The sequence below is a fragment of the Engraulis encrasicolus genome, chromosome 16 (genome assembly GCF_034702125.1).
Source record: "Engraulis encrasicolus isolate BLACKSEA-1 chromosome 16, IST_EnEncr_1.0, whole genome shotgun sequence".
Taxonomy (NCBI): domain Eukaryota; kingdom Metazoa; phylum Chordata; class Actinopteri; order Clupeiformes; family Engraulidae; genus Engraulis; species Engraulis encrasicolus.
This window is the reverse complement of record NC_085872.1, coordinates 25,105,766-25,129,395: the sequence shown is the minus strand read 5'-3', so window position 1 is coordinate 25,129,395 and position 23,630 is coordinate 25,105,766. Positions and strand designations below refer to the sequence as shown.

Here is a 23,630-nt window from a genome sequence, read left to right as displayed (position 1 = left end):
AAATGTATCTATAAATATAAATAAATGTCTATAAATATATAAATGTGTGGATAAATGCACACAAGTCAGCTAATGAATCAGTTAGGTAGAGGTAGAGGAAGAGTCAGTGTTTCCCATACATTGAGGAAACTATGGCGGCCCGCCATAGTTTAAATTTGGCCGCCATAGTTTCCGAAAATGTAAAAAAAAAAAAAAAAAAAAAAAAAAAATTTTTTTTTTTTTTTTTTTTTTTTTTTTTTTATTTTTTTTTTTTTACGATTTCCGTGTTTGTTAAAAGCGATTTCAATTACGGTTTCCTTCGCATTTTCCTCCTGGAGTAAATACATCCTATAGAGAAAACCACAAGTGCTTGAAAGAGAGAGGGATCAAAAGCCTTGTCAAGTTGTTGTAGTTAACTTGGGTTTGGGAGCAATAAAAAAAAAAACCTTCCGAGAAGGGACAGTTGGAATGCATAACACTCCCCAGGCTTTGTTTTACAGTTGTAATGAGTTAGGTGACAGGCCTTCATTGACAAGGCAGAGGAGACATCGGGCTGCATATAGAAATGAATGTGTAATGAATGTGAATATAGACATAAATGTGTAATATGTTGTTCAGCCCTTTTAATGGGAGGAATTTTGAAAAACTGGCCCTGTGACCAGCACCCCTCATGTAGAATGTGTACGCCTATGTGTGTGTGGGGAATAGGCATAGCCTACCCTCTTAGACCCTTTTTGTTTATGCGTTAACAATTTCACAGCAATCTTAAATTCTTATCTCTGCTCCTATTTTGTTTTATTATTTTTTTCATTACATAGACCCCTGCATGTCTATTATGTAGCCTTATTTCTCCAAATATAAATGGCTGAAATGTAGGCGTAGGCCTATAGTTTCTCCATGCGCCAATGTCATACTGTACTCATTGTTTTGCCATTTTGGATTTACACTGCATGAATTACCCCCCCCCCCCCCCTCCAAAAAAAAGGCCCGTGAAAAGACCCAACCCCCCCCCCCCCGACAAAAAAAAATCCCGGCTGCCCCCATAGTTTCCAAAATTTCTGTGGGAAACACTGAGAGTGAATGAAAAGATTGAAAGGGAAAGATGGAAAGACAAAGATTGAAAGGGAAAACAAGAACGTCTTGGATGCCAGTAGGCGTGTGAGCAAGTGCACTTCCTGGATGCTTATGTAATACGTTCTGTGTACCTGATTCCTTCTCCCCGTGCGATTCACAGAAGGGGACTTGCTGGGCGTCTTGCTGGGCGTCGTGCTGGTGGAGATGGGGTCCACGCCGCCGTTGATCTGCCCCGCGTTCATGACAGTGTTCATCATGGAGTTGATGGGCGTCAGGTCGCCTCCCTCCTCCCCGCCCCGCGCCTCCTCTTCCTCCTCCTCCTCCTCTTCCTCCATCTCCCGAGCGCTTACATGATCCTGCCGAGGCACCGTCTCCTCCTCCTCCTCCTCCTCCTCCTCCTCCACCGCCGCTGCCTCCTCACTGTTGTCGTCCTCGGCCTTCCCTGAGAGCAAAGGTAAAGACACAGCTGCAATCAACCCACTGATAAAAAGAAAAGAAGCTGTTTGGAAAATCAGGGATACTGAAAGGCTGACTTTTGGACTCTCTCTCTCTCTCTCGCTCTCTCTCGCTCTCTCTCTCTATCCCTCTCTCTCTCTATCCCTCTCTCTCTCTATCCCTCTCTCTCTCTATCCCTCTCTCTCTCTCTCTCTCTCTCTCTCTCCTCTCTCTCTCTCTCTCCCCCTCCTCTCTCTCTCTCTCTCTCTCTCTCTCTCTCTCTCTCCCTCTCTCTCTCTTCTCTCTCTCTCCATTTTTTCTCTCTCTGGGCCATTCAAGTGATGTGCTAATAAGCCATAAAGGCAGCAGCAGGAGGAGGAGGAGGAGGAGTGTGCTGTGTGCATGTATTGCGTAAGAGCGTGAGGCTCTAGAGGTGAGGAGGCCCTGAGATGGCCCTCGGTAGGGAACGGGAAAAGCCACACTGTATCTATCTCTCCCTCTCTGCCTTCTCTGTATCGGGCCTTATCGGAGCAGAGCCAGCGGCCCCATGTGTGTCCGTTTCCACCACTATCAGGCCAGGTCGACGCCAACAGCCAGCCCCACTCACCTTGGAGATCCTCGCATGTTGTGTCTAATTGGAGCTTGTCCTTCGGCATGGCTGCTGTGGCCCCGCCTCCAACGCTCGCCGCCTGTTCAGTGGAGCCGCCGTTCATATCTGCGAAAAAAGGAAAGAAAAGTACAAATAGAGCACATGAGGGACGGATTGAGGGAACAGGCTGCACCTTCATGCTACTGTATGCAGGGGAGGAACAATTGGACACAGGGCCCCAGGGAAAAACACTGGTGGGCCCCCCTCATATGGCCTGCAAAGGTCATAAATGGGCCCCCACCACCAATACGGGAAGGCCCAGGGGCAAATGCCCTGCTTGCCCCCCTTAAGCTCCGTCCCTGACTGTTTGCCTGTAGCAGACAACATGGCAGCCAGCAGCAGCTGCTGCAGGTTACAGTGAGCACAGCATCAGGAGAGGATGGCACAGCACTGGCTTTGCATGCACTGCAAAAAACTGAACAGCAAAAGCAGCTTTATATTTCATGCACATCACAACAGTGCCAAAGAATTTACCACATGTGTTCAACACAGTTCAGCATTAGCCGTGAATGCAGAGGTGAGAGTGTCATCATACCACAACTCACATCTTAGCCAGTTATTGAAATGTTTTTGTCATGGTGTCAGACAGCATGCCATGTCATCTTGTTGTCAAAAACTATCAATGGACCAAATTCCCTACAAAGTCCATCACACTTAGGACAGTGACATAGCAGTGGCCAAGGCTAATAGATGTTGGAAGGGTGGGGGTGGAGGGTGGATGTATGGGGGGGATGTATGGCGGGTGTAAAGGGTATGAAACTGAGACTATGCGGAGATTGGGACTGTTTCCTGAAAGGATGTGGGTGGTTGTGGCGAACGAGGAGTCAGAGGGGGGTGGTGCGGGTGAGGGGGGGGTGTGGGGGGTCCGGCTGATCTGACAGACGCACTGAGGCAGCACAGGATCACACACAGCGCCCCCCCCCTCGCTCAAGCCCAGGGCCCAAAGCTACACCCACAGGAAGGACCTCTCCGGACACTTCCTCTTTTAGCACATGCGCACGGTGCGTGTTTGCACATTCCAGGAAGCTCTTTAGTCACTGTGGCTTCAGTTTGTCTGTAAATCGCAGACATCTGCAAAACAGATAGCAGTCGATATAGATATGAAAGTCAAGTGTGGTATCCCCCGCAGGCTGCCCTATTCCCTTTGAATCTGCTTTAAGCTTAAGAAAAACAATGTTTAGGTTTTTTTTCTTCTATCGGACCAGACAAGTTGCTGCGTCGTTCAACTCATCACTCTTGAAAGTGCCTTCCTCTCTTTACCCAAAACCCTGAGGTCTGAGTCAACCTTTAAGTTCCCCACACGGTGACAACATCTGCAGCAGTGGCAGCAGCAGCATTGAGATGTGCACAGGAGGGCTGGGAAGACTAAACTGCAAAGAGAAAAAAAAATGGCTGCCCAGCTGGCATGCGTCTCCCAAAAAGTTGTTTTTTCAAAACTTCAGGGACACTGCATCTGCAGAAAGATCCTCTCCTCTCCTGATGCACAGGTTGACCAGTTGGGTAGCAACCCGAACCAGGACCAATGAGAGCATCCCGTGGCAAGAAACCCTATGAGTCCTGTTTAGGGCAATCTGAGAGGGCTGCGGAGAGAGAACTCCCAGGCCCTGCTCTATCTGCCACAGCTGTGGGTGTTTCCATTGATAGCAATGCACAGAGCAGCAGCAGCAGCAGCAGTGAGGCCCACCCCCAGGAGAGGAGTGGAGCGGAGGAGGGGAGGGGTGGGGTGGGGGTGGGGAGGGGAGAGGGGGGGAGAGGGGGGGGGAGGGGGAGGCAAGAGAGGACATGAGCAAACAGCCCGAAACAGGCAAGACAAGACCTCACTTGAGGAAGAGAGCAAAACAAAAAGATGGTGGAGAGGCAGAGATGGTGAGGCGAGGAGAGAATGGGAGAGAGAGGGAGGGAAAGAGAAAGAGAGAGAGATACACAGGGAGACAGGAATGAAGGAGGGAGGGAAGGAAGGCGAGAGAAATGAGAGGCGAGAGGAAGAGGGATGGGGGAGGAGGAGTGGAGACAGAGAGGCTTGGAACTCTCCTCCTCACTGAGTGAAATACATGCGCGCGCACACACACACACACACACACACACACACACACACACACACACACACACACACACACACACACACACACACACACACACACACACACACACACACATACACACATACATACTCACACACACACACACACACACAAACACACACACTAACACACACACACACAGCTGAGGAGCACAGAGGATGGGGGTGGGGGTGGGGATGGGGATGGGGATGGAGGGGATGCAAGTTAGAGCAGGAAGTGGCAGAGTAAAAAAGAGACTGTGCAAGAGAAGCGAAAAAGAGAGAAGAAAAGAAAAGAGAAACAACAAAAGAGACAGACTGTGAAATATAGAGCGACTGGGAAAAGGGAGACGGAGCGAGTGAGCGCATGCAAGACAGGGCAGATAGATAGTTGTCTGCTGTCGGTTCCTTCAACATGTGCTGCCGTTACGAGGAGCCTATCTAGCTCAGCCAGCAGCGTGACTGCTCCGTCAGGCAAAAACCGCCCCTCCAACATTTGTGAGGTGGGCTGAGCTTCGAAATCTGCCCCCAGTCGCTGGCAACTGCACCCGCACACTTAAACTAGCGGCTGTTACTTCAAGTTTGCTGCTGCTGCTGCTTATCATGTTGGGGTTGCAATGCCACATTATCACTTTTAAGTGCAGTGTTTAAGGATGCAAATACTTGTCCACAACACATAATTGTGCCAGCCATTAGAATGCAAACTATGCTGTCTGCAGTCCATGTGATGTGCAGTCTCTGGCAAGTTTTTTGTTGTTGCTTTGTTTTGCTTTTACTTCGTGCTGGCTGAATGACTAAAAAGGAGGAACAGAAAAATGAGAGTGTAGTACATCATTTATCGTCGAAACTGTGAAAATACTTATTTTCACTTTGCAGCATTGCACGTGAAAGCCTTTCTAAAATGAATGCATGGACACGTGACAGATGTGTGTGTGTGTGTGTGTGTGTGTGTGTCTCTCTCTCTAGTATGTCGTTGACTTCTCTCCCCCCTCGAGCCTTTAGCCCTGTGGGCTGCCTGCAGCGCTGTTCGAGCCTGGCTGAAGAGGGAGCAGCGGCTTGGCTAAAGGGGCCCAGGCCTCCTCTCAGTGGCCTGGGGTGCGAGGGCCTGCGCAGAGCAGAGCAGAGCCTGAGATTAGCCCAGGATTAATGGCCTGCCATTAGCCCGGCATCCCTGTACGCTGCAACGGGATCAAACGAGACGCTAATTAATTAGCGACTCACGCTAATCACGACCAGATGGAGCCCTGATGCACAGCTCGGGCCGGACAGCAGACTAAAGGGGATATATGTCTCGCGTCCTCCTCCCATGTGCCATAATCTGGGAGGGTGATGCAGAAAGCAGACAATGGAGACGGAGCACCAGGATGTTGGGAGTGGAGAAAAGAGGGAGAGAGAGAGAGAGAGAGAGAGAGAGAGAGAGAGAGAGTGAGGGTGAGGGTGAGAGATGGAGGGGAGAGAGAGAGAGAGAGGAAAGGAAGGGAGAGATGGAGAGGGAAGAAGAGAGGGAGGCAGAGGAAAAAGGAGGAGACTGGTCAGGGGGAGCTCCAAGAGGGAAGTGCAGGGGAGCGGAGCAGAGCAGCGGCTCTGATGGATAGTGCTCTGGCCAGGATACGACCTCATATGGCCAGAGGAAGAATGAGGGGAGAGGGCTGCAACAAGAGTGGCGCTCCCCCACCTCCAGCCCTGCTAGGCTGATAACCCAGAGGCAGTGGCCCTCCATCTCTCTCTCCCTCTCCCTCTCCCTCTCCCCCCCCTCCTCTCTCTCTCCTCACACTCACACAGTCTCCCTCTCTCTCTCTCTCTCTCTCTCCTCACACACTCACACGCAGTTTCTCTCCCTCCCTCCTCCTCTTCACACATCCCTGCGAGAGTCAACAGGAGTAGGACAAAGGAGGCATGGAAAGTTTTTTCCCCCCTCAGTGCTGCTCTTGCTCTCCCTCACTCTCTGGCTGTCCCAGCCTTCCATCCTGTCACTAGCAGAGAGCAGGAGCATTTCCGCTTTTTCAGAGTCGACTCTGGAGGCACGGGGCGCGCCTCAAACGGTCTGCTACACTCGCCTCCTCCCCTCCCCCTCTTCTACTTCTTCTTCTTCTTCTTCTTCTTTGCCTCATTCTCCCTCCCTCCCTCATCCCCTCCTACTCGCCTCTCCTCCCCCACTCTCATCCCACCATCCCTGGCTGCTCAGTCCTCTGAGACCTGCCTCTGTTGAGAGAACCTTGACTCTCATTGGACGTTTCACTAAACATGACCCCAGACTCTAACATTCAACAACCATCACAACTTTCTGCAAGGGAATTACATATTAACATCTTGGTCTTTTGCTCTTCACTAACGTACACACACACGCGCACAGCGAGAGAGAGAGAGAGAGAGATGCACACTCGCGCACACTTCAACACAAACTTAACATAATTCATAACCTCCTCCTCTACAGCTACGAGTTAACGAACTGCACTATTTTGTTAAGCAGTGTTAAGCAACCCTTGATCCCTTCTCAGAGTGCGTGCATACATACACACACACACACACACACACACACACACACACACACACACACACACACACACACACACACACACACACACACACACACACACACACACAGAGAGACACACATACAGCCACCCATACATGCGTACACACGCTCCCTCCCTCTGTAAGACCAGTGGCAGTGCGAGCAGCACCAGCCAGTGGGAAGCTGGGAGGGGTTTGGAATGCAGCGTTCCTACCAGTCAGAGCCAGCAGATCACACAGCGGCAGTTGAGCAACATCCACATCTCTCAGCACAGCACAGAGACAGAGACGGAGAGAGAGAGAGAGAGAGAGAGAGAGAGAGAGAGAGAGAGAGACGGAGAGGGAGAGGGAGAGAGGGAGAGAGAGAGAGAGAGACGGAGAGGGAGAGGGAGAGGGAGGGAGAGAGAGGGAGAGAGAGAGAGAGAGAGGGAGAGAGCAGTGAAAGAGAGGAGAGAGAGGGAAGAGAGAGAAGAGAGAGAGAGAGAGAGAGTGAGAGAGGAAAGAGAGAGAGAGAGACAGAGGGGAGAGAGAGAGAGAGGAATGAGTGAGAGAGAGAGAGAGAGAGAAAGAGAGAGACAGTCAGCGAGAGAGAGAGAGAGAGAGACAGATAGAGTCAGAGAGAGAGAGAGAGAGAGAGAGAGAGATAGAGTCAGAGAGAGAGTCAGAGAGAGAGTCAGAGAGAGTGAGAGAAAGAGAAAGAGAAAGAGAGAGAGAGAGAGAGAGAGAGAGAGAGAGTGTGTTTCAGAGACGGAGACGGAGAGAGTGTGTGAGAGAGAGCAAGAGAGAGAGATAACCATCTCAGAAGGACCTCGAGGGCACACTCCATCTCTCTATCTCTCCCTCCCTCCCTCCCTCCCTCCCTCCATCACTCCTCTCTGCTGCTTTTCTCCTTCTCTTTAACCTCCACCAAGCTACTAATCTTAGAGCATCTCAATTCAGTACTTTTCAGACTCTCATCAAATTGTTCTGGAGTTTTGCGACTGCTTGTAGATGGCAAAAAGGGTGATCACAGAAAAATGAATGGAACCCTCATGGGCTGGCAAGACGAAGACGGCGAAGACGACACGCACACGCGCACATGCGCGCGCACACACACACGCACGCACGCACGCGCACGCGCACGCGCACGCACACACACACACACACACACACACACACACACACACACACACACACACACACACACACACACACACACACACACACACACACACACACACACACACACAATTCTGTGAGGATTGTCAGGTGGTGGTGGCATATTTACCCATTTATGAGTTCGGGACCACGGGGGTCAAGGGGTCATGGAGTGGTGGGGTCACAGTCGGGTAGGTGAGAGGGCAGAGCAGAGACACTCAGCAGCTTCTGTTCATACTGCAAGGAGAGAAACACATAGGTCAGTTTAGTCAACTACACTTTATCAAGTCACAGAACAGCATGTTAAAAAGTGGTGTAAACTGTGCAGCGCGCTAAGCCCCATCCATGTAGGGCACTAGACCAGATCAAAAAATAATTAGTTTGAAGCGAATTGCTGTGATTCTCATTCTATAAGGTGTGGAACGACCAGATACACAATAATTTTGATGGGAAGGAAGGAGTGCCCTATGAGTCATGAAGTTTGTTTTTTTTCCTGTTGTGCCATCTTGCCTTATAACTTCACCAACATTAGTCATAGAGCAGTGTGAGTGGTACCATATGAAATCATGCAACTTTGATTATGTAATATACAGTATATTGTGTTGTGTTGAGTCCGTAACATTTAATAAGATGGACCCATGGTCCATGGTGTAATATCTGACTCAACACCTCCAATACTCACCTAAAATGCACTAAATGCCAATTAAGACAAATATGCATAATGTACCAATATGTCATCATAATGTACCAATAGGGCATCACCAAAGTACATTTTGTCAGCCATCACGTCGTAGGCCGACCTACTCTATGACTATTGGTAGTGAAACTATACACACCTTGGAGAACGGGAATCAAAGAAATTAGCTCCAAAATAATAAAAAAAGTTATATTTTGAACAGGTCTGCAGTGCACCATTAAGTTTTAATATAGTTTAGAATGTTTTAATGTTTAAGCTTAAAGACTGTGGCTTTGCATTTTGTTCATTCAATATGTAAATAAATGAAGAATACTCAATATATTGCAAAAGTTGTAGTCTTAAAAAGAATTGATAAAATTTCAGCAAAAATGTCTCCAATGAATTGGAAAGAAGATCCTTGCAGTGGCAACATGGGAAAATAGCATCCTGTTGGCTTGCAAGACCAAGAGCATGCTTGTAGAGCAGCAGCAGCAGCAGAGATGAGGTGCGAGGCCCATTTGGCCTGGTCATAAAGGGTGACGTCACACCACCAGCACCAGCAGCACAGCTCCCCTGCTCACCAGGACGTGATGGCAGAGCAGAGCAAAGGTAACAAGAGAGACCCGGCCTAGGGCTCCTGGTCCCTTGTTAAGCTGGTAAACTGAGACTTCCTGCCACCCCATAACACATCAAAGCCCCACTGCCTGCCAAGTTTCCTTTCCAAGGCGAGGAGGCAGACAAAACGCCGAACGACAGACCGACAGGATCGACGGGGCTAAACACAGCGGCAAGATGCGACCAGCCATCCCTCAGAGCCACCCAGTCACATCACACGACACACACACACAGGGCAGATAGGAAAGGACGCGGAGTACGGTCCAGGGAGCTTGGGGATTGAGACCAGGGAGGCTGGGGAAGCGCAGGGGCAGATGGAGCACAGATCAGAGGGATTTGGAGGCGAGACAACTGGCTAATTAAACTCTGATGAGCACAAACTCGGTGGTGAGCACTTTCAGCTCGTCATCAGTTTTCCCAACAGCGTGGCTAAGTGAACAAATGGCAGGCAGGAGGAGGATTACAAAGGACCAGTAGACAATGAGTGAGGCAATCAACTCAGCTAGGAGGAGGAGGAGCAGGAGGAGGAGGAGGAGGAGGCTAAGAGGTACCACTTTCAAAACTCTCCCGACTTTTGAGTATGACTGACTCAATTTTCTTAATGTATTTTTGTAAGTCTTCACCTTCATAGATAGAAAAAAAATGCTTGAGTGAGGGCATCATTTACAAAAAATAAAGATGCAATTGAAATGAGACGACTAACATCTCTCTCTCTCTCTCGCTTGCTCTCTCTTTCTCTCTCTGTTTTTTTTTCTCCTCCTCATTGCGTATGAGCACAGAGGATGATGTCACAATAGTGCTCAACAGTGGAGAGGCAGTACAGGACTGAAAGAGGAGGAGGAGGAGGGAGATGAGGAGGAGAGGGAGGAGGAAAAAAAAGGCCTGACAGACAGTGACTACGAGTGAGTGAGTGAGTGAGTGAGTGAGTGAGTGAGTGAGTGAGTGAGTGAGTGAGTGAGGGTGCATGAATGGGGGTGAGTCAGTGAGGGAGTGACCGGAGTGAGCCGGAATGTCTCAGCAGCCGGCGGCCGCCACACAGGCCAGTGACAGGCACAGGCAAGTGCAGGAGGCTCGGGCTGGGGCTGGGGCCTGGGCAGGTGCTGGGGCTGGGGGGGAGCTGTATCGCGTTCTGCTTGCACTACACTACACTCCGCTCTGCCTCCTGGATCAATTTCAGTTCAGCTCTGTGTGTGTGTGGTGCAGCACAAGAGTAGGGAAGAAGAGGAGGAGGAGGAGGAGGGGGAGGAGGAAGAGGGGGAGGAGAGAGAGGAGGGGGAAGAAGAAGAGGAGGAGGAGGAGGAAGAGGAGGGGGAGGAGGAGGAGGAAGAAGAGGAGGGGGAGGATGAGGAAGAGAAAGAGGAGGAGGAGGAGGAAGAAGAGGAGGGGGAGGATGAGGAAGAGAAAGAGGAGGAGGAGGAGGAGGAAGAGGAGGGGGAGGAGGAAGGGGAGAAGTGGGGGCAGGGGTAATAGTGGCAGAAGCAGCAGTGATGGCATCCGGCAGCAGGCAGAGAAACGCAGCCACAAGAGAACGAGCGAGCAAGAGACTCAGAGAGAGAGCGCGAGAGAGAGAGAGAGAGAGAGAGAGAGAGAGAGAGAGAGAGAGAGAGAGAGAGAGAGAGAGAGAGAGAGAGAGAGCAGATAGAGTCTGGCTTGACTGGTTTTGCTGCTCTGTGTGCCTCTGAAAGCCTTGGCTTAAATTCCCTCTTTCACGTCACTTTATCTGCACACTATCTGCACAACACATATGCACCAATGTATACATGTATACAGAGGCACATACCCACAAACATAGACTAAACACCGCCTCTCTCCTCGCACACGCGTGCAGGCACACGCGTGCATGCATGCACATCCCCCAACAATATATTGCCATACGTATTCCAGCTACTAAACTGCACAAAGTAACAACTTCATGTGCATTTAAAAAAAATATATAGGAAGACTCAACATTATTTCATGAGATGAAGCAAAAGAATAACAAACAGTGTAGGGTGAGGCAGCGTGGAAAGGGAGTCCATAAGAAGGGAGAAAGAGAGAGAGAGCTGGGGAGGAGGGGAGGAGGGAGTAAGGAAGGAGAGCAAGAGAGGAGGACGGGAGAGAGATGTGAGGACCCCTAAGGGGTTAACAGTAAGAGCAGTGAGGGGCGGAGTGGGAAGCCCTTGGCAAAGCTGCACTCAGCTGTCAGTCCGAACAGGTGGCCCTGACGCGACCTTTGGCTTCTTTTGCATAGAGACTCCATTTTGTTTGAGGCTTCAAGGCTTTAGGCTCTACCATCTTTTCCTTAAAGAGGGCTCTCTCGCGTCCAAGATGAACTGATGCTCACCAAATGTTGCTCTGCACCAGTGCATTCCCCGTGAATGACCGCGTGTGTCTGAATGTGGACGGATGTGGTGAGCAAAACTAGCCAATGCCATATTCCTGGTGGAGTGGGGGGGGGGACATGCTAGGTCAGCCTCACCTGTATAAAGACCTCAGCATCTTTAAATAACACCGTTTGGTTATTTGAGGAGACAGAATAGCAAACACACATGGTGGGCACACAAACGCTTAAAGGCAGTATGCACACAAAACACGTTCACACATGATGCTGTGGCTGACGGGGAGGTTTATTTTGTCCAGAGGAGCTCTTGAGCACACCGCTGTTGACACACAGGCACACACAGGCTCACACACACACACACACACACACACACACACACACACACACACACACACACACACACACACACACAAACACACAAACACACGCACAGTGGCTGTGATCGTATAGCTGTATGGCCGGGCTGCAGCCCACTGCAGAGCCACCCATTTCCAGCACTGTGCATTCCAAGCTATTTAAAACTCAGCCTGCTTGCAGATTTACCCAAGCGTACACTTCTGTTCATTATTTCATAATCATCCCTCTCTACCCCCGTCTCACCAAGCCCACCACCACCACCACCACCACCACCACCATCCCCAAATCCCATCCCCCCTTCTCCTGCTCTACCTCCATCTTTCCCTCACTGCTTTTTATCTTGTGTTTTCCTTTTTCCGCCCGCCACCTTTCTCTCCTCCACCCTTCTTCTCCTGACTGCAGACAATGAGAAGAAGGGGGGGGGGGCACAAACGCGGGCCGAGTCACGGCACGTCAGACAATCCCGCGACAGCAACAGTTGGAAGTTGAAGTAGGGCAGAAAGTTTATTTGGCAGTGATGAGCCGTGTTTACATGCTTAGATCCCTCTGCCTCTCTACCGTATTCCCCACAGTCTGACCAGCCTTCCACCCCCCCAGTCAAAGCCTTGTGATTCACAGCTCTCTTTTTTCTCTGCCTCTTTCCCTCCCTCCCTCCTTCTGTCTCACTTTCTTTTTCGGTCTTCTGCTGCATCCAGTTCTTCAAATACTCGCATGCTCCAAAAGTTTCAGCTCTGTCTGTCTGCCGTCTACTATGCCCCCCTTTTTATTCCTCTGCTGCTATAAGCATACACCTGATCATCTTACTGCCGTTAGCATCCTGCTCTTTATTCCCCACTTACATGTCGTCTCTTTGGTCATTTTCAGCCTTTGTTGTTTTCTCCGTCACACACACAGCTTCTCCACTCTGTACTTATCTGTCTCTCTTTCTCTATCTATCCATCCATCTCTCTCTCTCTCTCTCTCCCTCCCTCTCTCACTCACTCACTCACTCACTCACTCTCCCTGGGTGCTCAACTCCTGATGAGTACTCCCCGCTCTGTAGAGTCACACAGACATGTTCACACTTACACAGGAATGTGAATAAGTCACTGAGCTGACTAAATTATTAACACAAGAGATCCGGTTTTATTGGTTGAAATCATGCTCGGTGTACACGTCAAAGCAACAGAATTTGATTTTCCACTGACGGGAATGGTATTCGCTCAGTGTGATTTTTTTTGTTTAGGGTACATCCTTAAAAACTTCAGGACCAGGACGGTCGGAGATAGCCACATCATCAGCTAGGGCCTGAGGTTCCCATAGAAACTCCCATCCACTGACCTACACCTTCAGGCTACCACCTCCTAGCCCCACCCACACACACTCTCATCCAATCTCCACTCTGTCTCCCTTGTGTCATGTGACCCATGTCTGACCAATCCAATGAAGGCAGGTCAGATGACAAGAGGCCGGCCAAGCTCAGGAGTGGGGGTTGTGGGCGCGAGTGACACCTGGGAAACAGCAGGACACTATCCATCAATCACCAAGTGTGTGTGTCTACTACTACTGCCACCACAGCAACAGGCATGGGCAATAACATACACACAAACAGAGACCCACACACACATACTCACATATGTCCACTCGCGCTTGGACTCACCAGTACATGCCAAACGCACAAACACTCACACACAGACACTCACACACAGACACACACACACACGCCAAAACTGCCACTCCGAAATAAGAGTCACATTGTGCTTGGGCAGCTCCGCTGTAGCAGTGGGCTTTATGAGAATCAGAGCCTTGGGACAAGCTCCTACTGTATAAGAGGGCAATTCATCTGGAACAGGGGAGGGGGCAATAGCTCTACTGCCTCTCTGGAGGAGGCAATTCATTTCAGTCTTTTGGGGGAATACACACTAGCAGGTCTGAGGGCTCGGAGCACAGGAAAACCCACAAGCCCAGGGCCAAATGAGCATGTGCTATACAGATACTACTAGGCAGAGAGTCCTCTCTCAACCCTGCACACAGTTTGCCCTCCACACCAGAATAGGTTTCTTAGGGTGGACCGACTCCCATCACTGGGATGACACTGCATCACATGACCAGTCTCAAATTACCAGCATCCATTTTGCCTCCTTTACTTTCAACAGCAAAAGTCCACACTAGTGACCACAAAAAAACAGTCTAGACATCACTTACAGATGAGATGACCACTAGTAAGATGCATGTTTTCACTGGGTACCCTTGCTCCTTCTTACACGCTTGCTGCTCAATGACCACACTGATGCTTCTGCTGAATAATGTGTGTCATGTGACAAGCATCCCTGTTCGTAGAGCAGCCTATTATCCTGTTCATGACTACCACCCCATTGACATTTGCTATATATGGTGCAGAAAACCTGTTTTATAATATACTGTATCATCTTGGACAAACACCATCCTTCATTTTACCTGCACAACTGTAGACAAACTAGCAGCAAGGATAAAACGGATGATACTCAGAACTTTTTTATTTATTTAAAGGGCATCTTGAATTGAAAATGAGGTGCAGCCACAAAGATAAAAGCAAGGTGCGCTGAATCACTTTTCAGTCACTCCTTCAGTCTCATCTGGATTATAGAAAGGGCGAGGGCAATGACAAGTGCCGAACAATAAAAAAACAAGCTCCCTCTGCTCGCAGCCAGCCAGGCACTGTGGGCATCCATCAGCAAGAGCACACACCTTAAGCTAACTATAGCCGCAAATATGAAAAGCAGTGTCATGCACTTTCCTCTGGCTGGCACAACGGTGAGATTTACAGGCAGTGAAGCCTTGATGGGATTTCTATTGCTGTGACTGTACACGCATTTGAAAACCCAAATGAAATGAAACTGAAAACAAAACACCACTTGCTAAATGGAGAGACAATAATCAGGGATGTTGTAGTGACAAACAACGTCATAAAATACAGTACATGAAAAGCTTTTTTTTCCCGAGATGGTAACTGTGGCATTGGTGTGCACTGAGCCAATGGATCAAGGCAATGACCACAGCTATCATCTTACAATGGTAATACCTGAAAGAAATCAACTAACCATCCCAAAACAGACACCAGCCTACTGTGTGGCTAATTGTGGGAGGTTATCCCCACATACAAATCAGCCCTCCTGCTGGGGGCATGTTAGCCCTCATTGGAAGAGAAGCCGTCTGTGCTGACCGTCCGCCAGGCCTGTATTTGTAGGTCCTTCAGATCCCCTCAGTGCAACAAACAACCCCCGGTCTCCCTGGCAGCGGGATGCTGATGGCCCACGTTTATGCCTGTGTGTGTTGTTTAGTCAACAGGGCCTTCATGGCTCCGTTTTGTCACACATCATGTGTCAGCGGGTCCATCAGGGAACTGCGCTGCTATGTCAGGTCACCGGTCAGGGTCAGCGGCTAGGGGAGAGGAGGGAAGACGGAGACGTTCGCTACACTGTATGGGCGCCATTCGTTCTCCCGTTTCACTGCACGACACGGCCCTGTGTGCTGCGGCGCTCACTGCACTGCACTGGCACACCCACTCAACAAACCTGGAGACCATAAACAGACCTCCTATAGACTAGGAGCTCTCGTTCATTACAGGTCTGTCACTATTATGTTCCTTTAGTAATACTTCACTGCCTCACCCTGACAATACTGCACAGGGGTTGCAACACATCACTTGGACTGCGCAAAATAGGAAGGTCCTCTTTTGCCAATAGCTCCCTGGCTTAACATTACTCTTTAAAACTGCATCCTTTTTTTATCTGATAATTGTATTAATAATTAACTGTTATTGTAATATTCTAATAATGTAATATTGATGTATCGCTCATATAATTAGTCTTTCAATAGTATATAATATGTGAATACACCATTGGTAGTAACTAACTTACTAATGGCAAACTAAAGGTTGTATTAAAGACAAAAAAAGTTGTTTTAAGACCACTTAAGACCCAGCCTGGTTTTCTTGTCCTCTTTTTTGCCATTCTTGTTCTGATGAGCTCGCAGTAGAATTCCTCTGAGCCAGGAGCACACGTCTCATACCCTGTGATAAGGGAGTTAATATTTACAGAAACTCTGGAACGAACCAGGCTACAAGAGGCACAAGTGACCTTTGCCTTGTTTCCGAGCACCATTTTATATTTTTTGTTTAACCCACTGAAGGTCATGTTATTCATTCTTCTCTTGCACCCTCTCGAAAAGAGGTAGCCCACGAGCTAGCTATGATGCTATTCTCACTCACCATCACACATTCATTCACCCATCTTGACAAGACGAAAAGTTTTTGACCACAACAGTCATCTAGTTTGGGCTGTTTTTAGAGAGCAGTGATTGGCAGTGAACCTTTAAACTGTTTGCACATAACTGATGAGCTCAACAGGTTAAGAGAGACCTAAGGGCTACGTGAGAGGGAGCTTGCTTCAGGAGCATCACTAATGCACTGCATGTTGCAGGCAAGTTGTCCTCCATTATGTGAGTGGGTGTGGGTGTGTGTGTGTGTGTGTGTGTGTGTGTGTGTGTGTGTGTGTGTGTGTGTGTGTGTGTGTGTGTGTGTGTGTTGGTGTGGTTAGGAGACGGGAGCGGCTGGGTTTCACATCATTGAAAGGAGGCCCTCTCTAGCCCATTGTCTGCATCACCTCAGGGCATGTTGGGATAGGCTGCAAAAGGCCTAGCTGACTTGGCTTCATCCCTTGGGATGGCGAGAGCGCAGTGTTAACATCCTCCCGCATCCATGCCTTTCTTTCCCTCTCACAGCAAACATCTCCAGGTGTCTCTTTCTATGCCGTTCAACGGACAAAGGAGGAGCAACATTTCTCTGATGAGAGACGGGAGGAGAGCTTCTTTAGAACACTAGGGGGCTAAAAAAGAACTCAGATGCAAGTCCTTCCATTCTGATGAAACAGTAGACATGTGGCTAGCATCTTCGCAATATTTTAAAAGGTAGCCATCATCATCATTGCTTTGTGCTTCTACAGGTGATTCGCTTCTTATATATTACAAACTGATGCTAGTTAAATTTCACTGCCGATAGTAGAGCAGCTGAGGGGGGGGGGCTGCTGCTGCCGTTTAATTTAAACCAAAACAGTTAACAGTGGCAGAATGATGCCGTGGCTGAATGTTTGGAGTTTTGGTAAGGTCTGGGTCTGGGGATGGAAAGCTCTATGAGAGGAGTATTGAGCTGAAGCTCCCCAACACATCTGTTTCCCATTGCTCAGCCTTCTCAGAGACACAGAGGAGGATCTGTCCAACCCAAGCGAGAGCTTCAGCGGCTCCCTCCGAGTCTGCTCTCGGCTGTTAAGACTCGGCATGGCTGCCGTGCCAGATTAGCATCTACGCCTCCTCCTCCCGACTCCCAACACCGACACCGGTCAAGATTCTCTCTGCGAGGCTACTGTCATTAGGAGGAGTGCCCCCGGAGACACAGACACTTAGTCAGGCTACTTCTACAATGCACAAGTTCATAAACATCCCTGATGTGGCATGTATGTAGGGCAGGACCAGAGGAATCTCATTCGTTGGTCAGGATGAGGATATATTAGCTACTACTGCCAAATCCCTCGACACCATCCTGCTCCATCTCTTTTTAAGCCCCTCTCCCTCCCTTCTCTTTATCATTCATCACACAGTGAAAAACACCCACTAGCGTTATGCTTTCCTGCTAATGATGACATCAATAAAATCATTGCCTAAAATTGTTATGTTGTCTTGTGAAAAAAAGTAGAAGTATTTATAAATGATGGGTCATCCGTTTTAGTGGCAGCTGACATGCTGACCTAATGTTAACCTGAATTTGGTCACACAACTTAAACACACTCATCAGCCATTCATGACTAGGCTAATGAATGCATTACTAATACCCCAGTAACAGGCAGAGTCAACTTCACACTAGCGATGGCCTGTTCTAGAGAAACAGGTTATACGATGCTGCTTTGCCTGCCTGCCATCCTCCCCCATCTCTCTCGCTCTCTCCCTCGCTCCCTCCCTTCCTCCCTCCTTCTCTCTCTCCCTCTCTCTCTCTCTCCCCCCTTCTCCACCTCCCAGCCTCTTTCCCTCCCCCTGCACTGATCCCAAATGAGCAACAAGTGTACTTCTTCTGGAGTACCAGCCCTCCCCCTCTCTGTTCTACCTCGAGAAGCTATCACAAATCCACAGACTGTGAGCAACTGCCAGCTGACAAAACTGTTTAGTCAGCAACAGAGCCAGGGTGGGAGAAAAGGGGAGGGGAAACGGGGGTGAGGAGGAAAAACTAGTAAGAGTTGTGGGTAAATCGTGCTCTGTCTTCTTTCTTTTTGCGCACTTTCAAAACACACACACACACACGCACACACACACACGGACAGAGATGAGTTTACAGGACTTGGGCTTAAAAAACCTCCCTTCAACAGGACCAGTGAGCTGAAGTGGGAGGTCACTGTATCCAACTTCCTCCATCTTCCTCATGCACAGCCTGTTTCATTTCCTGTCAACCACATCCCTGCTCTAGTCACACAGCCTCCATTTTCAGATCTGTTTATCTCTCTCTCTCTCTCTCTCTCCTCTTTTCTCCATTGTAGCATCAGTGATGGGCTTAAAGGTCACCGTTACACAAAGTGTTACAAAGAAGTTACTCTTTTGCAACTCACTGGGAGTGGATAACTATGTGCTATGTGCTTAAACTATATTGGCCAAACTATGTGAATTCTTCTACCTCAAAGTTTGAGAGCACAGAAAAAATATATATTTTTTACATTACATAACATTTGGCAGGCTTTTCTACAAATGTAAACACTCGTAGCATTGAGTTAATGCAAACTTTTCAAAACAATACAAAACTATCAACAAGTGATTGCAAGAAAAAAAAAATCTTACACACAAAACAAGTTAGCATCCCTGATGAAAAACTCCAGCTACATCTCTCCAGCCCACGCAGGTACCGTAGCACACTCTACATCATGTCTCACACCTAAACAGGCATCCCGTTCCCCCTGTGAGGGAGAGGGAACATAATCTTATCCAAAATAGGCGTGTTAAAAATAGGCCCCAAGCGAAAGAGGATGCCCATCCATACTCATGGCCGAGTGAAGAGAGCACCCATCACAGGGAAGAAAAGGCCTACTGAGGTGACCCACCCGACACTCTCCATCCTCCACAAGTTAACTCTCTGACCTACTAGCCTGACTGTGTGGAGTTTTACGGAGAAGATGCCATACAAAGTTTTTAAGAGGAACAAAAAAAAAAAGTGTAACACGATTTTCAACATGGACTTTACAGCTGTTTGAAATGAACACAAGTGGAAAGGGCCAGCCCACCTCAAGGTGTGGCCCGTTAGTTCTTAAGACTATCAAAGTTGCTGATTAATCACAAGTGTACCCAAACACATTTGTTCTTACGGGCACATCCGTGTGCCTCCCATCAGTGACCTTCCAAATCAAGTCAAGCCTAAACTTTTTAACTTTAAGGTTTTGTGGGCAAACTACAGACTGATTTGGCCGCAAGATTTTGTGCTCTCTTGACAATAGTTTGTTTCTTTGTATCCCCCGTTCACAACCATTTAAAATCGGAGAGATTATTCCCCCCATTTCATGTTGGACCATTCAGCTTAATGTGCCTCTGGCTTTTCAGCCTGCTTCAGGCTTCACACATCTTATTCGCACCGAACAAACAGATCTCCACCCAACACCTAGCTCTATTGTGCAAGCAGCCTTTTCACTGAGGTTAGATGGGGAATAGAGAGGATACGTTTGGGCTACAGGACTAGGTTTGCTGTGGGGGGTGCTTTCTTGTTAATGCCTGCAACTGTGATGGAAGTTGCAACATTAACATTTGTACACATGATGATTTTTATTCACAATACCACGCATCATTTTCTGCTTTGCAATCACTCAGTTCCACTTTGAAACATGTCTACCTGCCCACTGTGTTTCTCAATAGGCTACACATCTACAAACTGATGGTTAAAGAATCAGCGCTGAGCTGGAGTAAAATAGTGGGTGATACTGCCTCCCTAGGCCTCCTGGAGACCCGTGTAGAATTTCGTAATGGAATGTGAACTGTTCATCCGGATCTGCACTCTGCTCTTCCCTGACTCTCGAAAGTTAAACGATCATGGGAAGAAAGATGGGAGGAGAGCGATTGAAACGCCAGAAGCAGGATACTCATCGTGTACAACATGTACTAAACTGCAACTTATCGGCAACTCCGGTATAAAGGCTACCAAGTTGTTTACAAACTGGAACACCACGTCGACAGCTTCATCGTTTAGACCCATCACTACAAACAGATCATATGCGCGTTATATTCTCCACCAATCAGCCATGACATCTTCTATATTAAGTCCATCTTTGAGGAGAGTAGCCTATCTGATGAGGAAACTCGCGCCGTTGAATCGACGCCCGTATAATACTTCCTCCTTTGGGACGACATTTGTTCCTAAATATCCCTCTTAGTTGACGAGTAGCAAAAGTCACAAAGAAGGGATGGTGATAATGTCAGCTAGTATTCACGGCAGTTAAAGACAACAGCAAACAAACTATTGGAAAACATCTCCGCAAGGTCAAAACGTAAAAAGGACGCGTGTTCACCCCCACCCCCCTTCGCCTCCTCACGTTGGCTCAGATCAAAGTACACTGAAAGATGTGGATGCTTAGCCACTCCGTCGACACAAACTTGGTTCAACCTCAAGTTTTCAAGTAGCCAATCGATATAAATACACAATATACGGTCAGATACGAGATGATAACACTGTATATTCTCCAATTCCCCCCATCTCGAGTTACCGCAGCCCAGGTAGTTATAAATACATGTGCGCAAAGGACGGACAGTCAAATTCCTGTAGTCAGGCGATCAAACTATGGACTAGGCTATGGATGCGAGTGAAACAAGGAAGCGCTGCCGACCTGTAGGCTAAAGAAAGCTAACTTCATCCCTTTACCATTCGAAACTTGTAAACTTTAGTTGTTACAAAGTCATTTCGTTTAACATCTGCCAATGTCTATGATATAACCAAGATGCCTGTTGCACGGGCAAACTTTTCAAACTAGCCTACTTACGTTTGACTTTGTCGGGGTTGGGCTGCTTGCGCCGAGGCATAGATGATGGTGAATGGAGATGATGGAGTTAGAAAAAAAACTGCAAACTTGTTCCGGAGAGCAATCAAAATGGCGTTTCTGATGATGTTCAAAGTTCGTCAACTCAATAATTTAACCCCCCTCTGATTTGTCTTCCAAAGAAGTAGACTTACGATAAAGGGTGTCGACAGTCGAAGAGAGTGAGAAAACTCACTTTTTCTTCTCTTTCTCCCACTTAGGTCGTTCCTAGGCGCTGCTCACTAAACCTGATAAGTAGACGCATCACGTGTTGCTCCTAGTCTCCAAGGGGACGTGTTACTGAGGCTGCTGCCACTGCGGTTCAGCATGTGAGCATCTCTACGGGAGGGGTCTCCATCGAGCTGGGAGGAGGGGTGGAGAAGTTACCAAATTGTTATCTTCCCTGTCTGAAACTGCTTCAGTGGCGTCACGGAGTGGGGGATGATTGTCTGAAGTTTCACGTAGCAACAAATAGTAGACTTAACAAGCATCCTATTTAATAGGATAACATAAAGTTTCCTGAATAATCAGCTGCTAAGGACCAACTTTAATAGGCTGTCCTCCTCGAAGTCTAAACCACAAAAGTTTGCAGACGAACGAGAAAGTAAAGTCGTGCTTAAGATATTTCAACCTATATTATACACATTAGTTGGTTACATTAACTTTACTTGACTCAAAATGCCCACTACAAGAGTTCTCTTGCCTAATCTAATTTCTGTTGATAAACCGTCGTTGCCAAGACACGGCTAACCTGAAGGCAAAGAGGAAAGAAAAAGTTAAACTGCTCGCGCCACCAATGGACTTCTAGTTTATTAGCCTTTGTGGATTAATTCATCGATATCTGCTAACATGATAGGCTAGACCCAGGTGGGGTACCGCAACCTTCTAGTTAAAGTGAAACGGTAGCGTAGAAGTTTTCTTTCGATGCCATGTTTGTGACGGTGATGCAATCTTCCCCCAGCCTCGCGCTCTGGCGCCTCCAGCCCATCACATGAGACGAACACCTGTTGGTCGTTAGTGCAACAGAGAACATCACTCATAGTTCTGCCCTGAAAAGAAAGAAATTATATTTCTTTTCAACAGGTGCACTGTACTGCAAACCAGCATCGGTTAACAGACCTTTATAGAACTTATTGAAAGAACTTTACAATAGTCTGCATTTTTTTCTATCAGGCTTGTACATCAAACGACACATCTATTTATTAGGCTTCTTTTTAAACGAAATCGAGCAGTTTCACCCACAGTGACAGCCCACTTGACCAAGGCCTTTCTTTTTTTTATAGCCTATAGGCCTACTAAATAAGAATGGCCTCCACCCTACAAGACAAATGTGATCTTGGCAGGTCCTTATCATTTGGGAGGTCCCATCCTTACTATCCTCAAAATGTGATGAATTTGGCCAAGAAGGCAAGATTTTAGGCTATGTGGTGATGAGGGGTTCATAATAACAGTAGGCCTAGTAGGCCATAATAATAATAATAATAATAATAATAATAATAATAATAATAATAATAACATTATTATTATTATTATGATTATTATGATTATTATGATTATGATTATTATTATTAGGCCTATTATTAGCATATAATAATAAAGACAGAGACCAGGCTGAAAACAGCAGAGTGAAGTAAATGGACACCACCTACATTTTTTTTTTTTTTAAATCATAGGCCTACTCCAACTAGGCTATGGTTTATTATTGTTTCTTCTAAGACAAAGACTACGGTGGCACTTGAAAATATTAGGGACAAGTGAACTCAGTGTGATTTGGCCCTGAATAAGACACTGTCCTTAAAAAAAAATCCGTCATATAGCCTATCAAGCATATAGCTGATGTGTGGAAACAGCTGGTCTTAAACCCTTTTCTTGCAGCAGTATAACCACTCATGGCAGCATAGTGTTCTCCATGATCAGGGAGACAGGATCCGGACTATTTGCCAAATCTAACCAGATGGAATGGTGTCTTCACTGGTGTCATCAAAGTTGTGTCTCTTATTGAGCGTTTAATTGAGTGACACATCATTACAACTTGTTGCTAAGTCTACAATAGGCCTACTTTGCTTCTGTCTCTCTAAACGAACCTGACAAAATAAATGTTCCTAAAGGATATCACTGGGGCCATAGTGTGGTTATCCCTGCAAGTATTATTGACAAACATCTGTTCTCTCTCTCTCTCTCTCTCTCTCTCTCTCTCTCTCTCTCTCTCTCTCTCTCTCTCTCTCTCTCTCTCTCTCTCTCTCTCTCTCTCTCTCTCTCTCTCTCTCTCTCGGGTAGGGAGGTGTGCGGTTGCAGTTTTGAATGGTGCCCTTCATTTGACAACATAAGGCAACTGCGCCTGCCATCGCTTGGCAGAGGTCTGGATAAAACGACATGTGCTGTAATAAGTTGTGGTAGTTGTACATTAACTGGCCACCTCTCCTGGTCCTATATGTGGATGGGTGTCTGTAGGAATGCTGAGGAAATGCTGAGTTGTGGATTTCAGTTTCATTGGCCACTAGGTGGCAGCCCTCCCTTGCGAAGGCCTTATGTAACAGTACAAGCCCGACCTTGTGTTTGTACAGCCTTTGACACACTACAACCTGAAGAATTGCCTGTGGCCTACATGCTGTATCTCATCTCTCCCAGTCAAAGGTTTACAATAAACACTGCAGTGCTTACGGAATTCACTCTTTCTGCAGTGACTTCATATCAGCAGTTCCCTCCCGCCTCCACGCCATTAGTTAAGCTACAAACTTTTATGAGCATTATTTTGAAAACTTATT

At 47.7% G+C, this 23,630-nt stretch overlaps 1 protein-coding gene across 2 annotated transcripts in view; it reads right to left on the bottom strand.

The window, feature by feature from the left end:
- rreb1b (ras responsive element binding protein 1b) overlaps positions 1-21,206 on the bottom strand; it is a 36,849-nt gene extending 15,643 nt beyond the window's left edge. The window contains exons 1-4 of one of the 2 annotated variants that reach the window (XM_063219082.1): positions 20,830-21,206; positions 7,978-8,084; positions 2,096-2,203; positions 1,185-1,495 (exon numbers count right to left, since the gene is read on the bottom strand). In XM_063219082.1, coding sequence (XP_063075152.1) covers positions 1,185-1,495; positions 2,096-2,203; positions 7,978-7,981 — 423 coding nt within the window. In that variant the 5' untranslated portion in view covers positions 7,982-8,084; positions 20,830-21,206. The remainder of the gene's footprint in view (positions 1-1,184; positions 1,496-2,095; positions 2,204-7,977; positions 8,085-20,829) is intronic. The other variant, XM_063219083.1, reaches the window with a different exon arrangement.
- Between the last annotated feature and the right edge of the window lie 2,424 nt (positions 21,207-23,630).